The sequence below is a fragment of the Priapulus caudatus genome, unplaced genomic scaffold (genome assembly GCF_000485595.1).
Source record: "Priapulus caudatus unplaced genomic scaffold, Priapulus_caudatus-5.0.1 Scaffold426, whole genome shotgun sequence".
NCBI classification, from domain to species: domain Eukaryota; kingdom Metazoa; phylum Priapulida; class Priapulimorpha; order Priapulimorphida; family Priapulidae; genus Priapulus; species Priapulus caudatus.
The window spans coordinates 105,954-110,493 of record NW_014577487.1 but is presented as its reverse complement, the minus strand read 5'-3'; the positions used below and the strand labels follow the sequence as shown (position 1 = coordinate 110,493).

At 50.6% G+C, this 4,540-nt stretch overlaps 1 protein-coding gene across 1 annotated transcript in view; it reads left to right on the top strand.

Moving 5' to 3' along the window:
• LOC106810285 (serine-rich adhesin for platelets-like) overlaps positions 1 to 4,540 on the top strand; it is a 131,854-nt gene that overhangs the window by 80,132 nt on the left and 47,182 nt on the right. The window contains exons 8-11 of the mRNA XM_014813582.1: positions 552 to 750; positions 1,413 to 1,538; positions 3,363 to 3,568; positions 4,194 to 4,397. Of these exons, the coding sequence (XP_014669068.1) occupies positions 552 to 750; positions 1,413 to 1,538; positions 3,363 to 3,568; positions 4,194 to 4,397 (735 nt within the window). The remainder of the gene's footprint in view (positions 1 to 551; positions 751 to 1,412; positions 1,539 to 3,362; positions 3,569 to 4,193; positions 4,398 to 4,540) is intronic.

Below are 4,540 nucleotides of genomic sequence, written 5' to 3'. Positions count from 1 at the left end.
CACGCATGCACACACGCACGCACACGTACGCACACACGAGCACATGCACAGCCGAGCAGCAAGGACAGAGTGGAGAGTCTGCTGCAGGTGATGTACACACGCACGCACACGCACGCACGCACGCACGCATGTGTACACACGCACGCGCACACACGTGCACACACACACACGCATGCACACACACACACACACACACACACACGCATGCACACACGCATACACACGCATGTACGCATGCACGCACGCATACACACGCATGCACGCATGCACGCAAACATGCACACGTGAACACGCACACACGCACACACGCACACAAGCAAGATTCTTATACAGGTGATTGCGACCCCTCACATGCCCTTGGGTAATCCACCCGTCACCTACATGCGAGTTTATTACCTTGTTTATGATTGACTTTAATGCCTTTATTGGCCTGGTAGTTATCACATCTTTCACGTGTTTTCTGTATCATGTGCAGGATGTATATATATATATATACATGTAATTATATTTATATATGTTCATATGTATGTCATGTATTGTGTTGCATGCAGGATGTGAAGAAGAGTGAACACAACATCGTTGCCAAGATGGCGATGCATGGATCGCAGATGAAGTCTGACCACTCAGGCTCCCTCGTCACGATCGCCATGGTTACGCCGATGACGCACAACATCATGCCCGCTGGCAAGGAAGTCAGCAATGTCAGTCTGAGCAGCTTGGTATCCGACTCCATCTCTAATGTTGGCATGGGTAAGCTATAAAGGTCCCATCTACCTATGCCTGAAGAGACGCTTCATTCGGTAACTTGCCAATGAAAGCAAATACATTACATCCAATAATGGTGTATGCATCGATGCACCCGAATGTACCATCACCCGTGTCCATCACAAACCCTGTTTATTCCTCGTGCAGGCTTTGCCATACAACCTTGTTGAACCCAAAGTTCGACTGGTACACATACGTATACACAGTGCATACCTTCTAAACTCGGTGCTGTAAACAACCGTGCTGCAAAATGTGTGTGTGTATATATATGTATATATATATATATATATATATATATACATATATGCACCGGTCCGCTATAGCATTTTCACCACTATAGCATTTTGATCTGGATTCAGAGTTCAGAGAGTGCATTCCTAATATTTAATATGGTTAAATATTTAGTAATATCTTACTGCTACTATAATTTACATTTACTTTGTATTTATACTTTGTTTCCATAATTGCAAATGGATACTTTTAAACCATAAACTTAATGCCCGACCGTTTAACTGTTTTTGTATTTCTATTTTTATCGAGAGCATGCTCTGTTATCTTACGTAGAATATGCCACAGCTAAGTATAAATCTAATGTCGTATGCTGATTCCGATATCTGTGTTTTTTTACCTGGCGTGCGTGTGTACAGGTACAGGCATGACTGACTCGATGCACAGCACACACAGCGGCAACAGCGGCAACAGCGGCACAAACTCTCACTCATCCGGTGACTCCGTCATTTACCGTCCATCCAGCTGTGACGAGCTCTTCTCTGGTGAGTTACGTGACGTATATACGTACATATATTATATAATTATGTATATACGTGTTTGTGCGTGCCTGCGTGTATGTGGTGTTGCGTGTGTGGTGGTTGTGTGTGTGATGTGTGTGTGTGTGTGTGGTTAGTTGTGTCGCTGTGTGTGTGTGTGTGTGTGTGTGTGTGTGTGGGTGTGTGGTGTGTGGTGGTGTGTGTGAGTGTGGTGTGTGGTGTGTGTGTGTGGGCCAGGGTCTGGTGTGTGTGTGTGTGTCGTGTGTGTGTGGTTGTGTGTTGTGTCGTGTGGTCATGTGTGTGTTGTGTTGTGTGTGTGTGTGTGTGTTGTGTGTGTGTGTGTTGTGTGCAGTCTGCGGCGCGCGCGTGTGTGTGTGTGGGCGTGCGGTCTTGCGGCACGCAGCACTTACGCCTCAACGCACGGCTTGCCGAACGCAGCGGACTGCACGGCGCGCGCGGTGGTGACGCACGCGACGCCCTGTCTACAGTCCGCGTTATGCGAGCGACAGTCGCGCTCATCGGCCGGCTCGGTGCCGGTACGGCCGGGTGCGTACGCCCCGCGCCCGGCACGTCACTGCTGTTGGGCCCGCTCGGGGCCCGAGCGGGCGGCTCGGGTCGACGCGCGAACTCTGCAGCCCTACGCGACGTAGTTGACAGCGTGGCGCACGGCTGCGACGCGACGTGGCAGGGCCGCAGTTACGCGCGCGGCGCTAGCCGACGGCAGACGTCGGACGGGCGTGCGGCGCCGCGGCGGGGCGGGGGTCGGGGGCGTCGGGGGCAGGGCGGGGAGGCGCCGCCGCCGGCGGAGCGCCGGCCGCGCGCTGGTGGGGCGGGGATGTTCGCCAGGAGCGCCGCGGGGTATCTTTGGCTTTTTTGCTGCGCACGTTCGAGACCGCAGTTTTTCCCGTTAGGGCCCAGTCTGTGATCATGTTTGTTGCTCCGGGCTTAGCTGGCCGCCGGCGTCCGCTTTTATAGTAAATATCTGTGTGTTTGTTAGGTGTTCGTGATTGTAACAATGTGACAGAAATGTCGTAGAGAGATTTAGTCAGGAGTATGTGTGTTAGGGGGGAGAGATGGGAGAGATATGCATGAAAGAGAGAGTAGCGGTCGAGAGAGAGGGAAGAGAGACAGAAAGAGAGAGAGGGGGGGGGAGGGGGGGGGGGGGGGGGGGGTGAGATGTGGAGTAGAGGAGAGGGGAAATAAAGGAGGGAGGATGAAGAGGAGAGAGAGAGAGAGAGGGAGAGGAGAGTAGAGGATAGCGAGATAGAGAGGGAGGGAGGATAGAGTTCATGTGTGATTGTGGCGTAGGATGTATATGGTTTTTCACCTCACGTAATTTAACGCGTATTATATATATATATATATATATATATCACTCGTTCTTACTTGAGTGAAACGACTATCGCCCCCTACCGCATTCACATTGATCTCTTTCCCGACGTGCTCCTTATGATTGCAATCGTTTCAATTTTGTGAAGTACGAGCGAGAGATAAACGCGCGCGTAGTCGTCGTCACATTTCCCCACAATATTCCTGCCGCCGCTGCGGAAATAATCCCAGTATTCTCGTGGAAGCACCGCGGATTGAATCCGATCATTGAATCTGCTAAAAAAACATTTCGATTTGCTGCCGCGCGTGACGATGTCACTTGTACGGGGCACGGCAACGACTTTGTATCCAATCAAAGCCATGCGGTGTGGTTATAGACTGGCTCTAGATTGGATAACCTATGTTGGTCATTAAAAATCTATGTTAGCCCCCACCAGAGAGACGTTTGGCGTCAGTCTACGGCGTATTCAGATTACATGTGCCTCGCTTCCGCCCCGGCAGATACCGAGACGAAGAAATACTCGGGCGGTCGCACGACGACGACGACGGAACAAAAGAGCAGCGTCGTCGCGACGAGCAAGCTTCCTAAGCGCAGCGACAGCACGTACAGTAGCAGCTCCTCCCAGGGAGGAGGAGGAGGAGGAGGAGGAGGAGGAGGAGGAGGAAGCCACAGGAAAGTGGAGACGACGTTCGATAGCTCCGACCAGGTACGTGGGTCGTCCTGTCGCGCGCGCGCATGGCGAGAGCACACACTGGGACCGTGTCCTACTCTGAACAGAATTGATTCTCGATTCATTCCAATATTCCTAATTATTATGGGTTCTTTTCCAATTGCCTTCTTATTTCATTCTGATTCATTCTGAATTTGATTCCGATTCAGTTCTGAATTTATTAATTAATCGATTTCTTAGTAGTTATTGTCTTCTCTCTGTAAACATTCAAACAATAATATTGGCATGTGTGACTCGGGGTTTCTAGAAAAATGTTTGGTGGCTAAGGACCTTTTCGAACTAAGAAATCGGTCTTTAGCCACCAATGCTTTCAAATTCAGCAGCAAGGAATTTAAATATTCCACAAATTTCGATTAAACATCTAACAAAATTGAGATTCCGAGAGGTGAGACCTTACCTCACCTCTCCGCCGTCACCGCTCGGGTGATCACCGAAAAAAAATGTTGCAAAGAGAAAAGAGAATTAGTGATGGACAAATTGTCAGAGGTCCGTCGTAAAACGAAATTAATCCACTGCAGAAATAACTTAAAGTATAGCTAATAATTAACTGGCCGATTCTCGCCTCACCTGTCCTCTCCGTCGCCACGTTCACGCCGCACAGGTGATCACGAAGACGGTGAACCCGGAGAAGGATCAGGCTAAGATGGAGACGACGTTCGGTGAGGACGCTGAGGAGACGACGGTCAACATCAAGCCGATGCAGCCGATCGTACGCGCGTCGCCCTACGCCTACATGCGCAGCCTCGGCACCCTCTCTCCCGGCCACCACCACACCAAGCTGACCCTGTCACCGCTGCGCTTCCAGGTGAGCAGGAGGGCACAAGGGTAGAATAGCAGGTGTGTAATGTTACATGTGCCACCACCACACGAAGCTGACGCTGTCACCGCTGCGCTTCAAGGTGAGCAGGAGGGCACAAGGGTAGAATAGCAGGTGTGTAATGTTACATG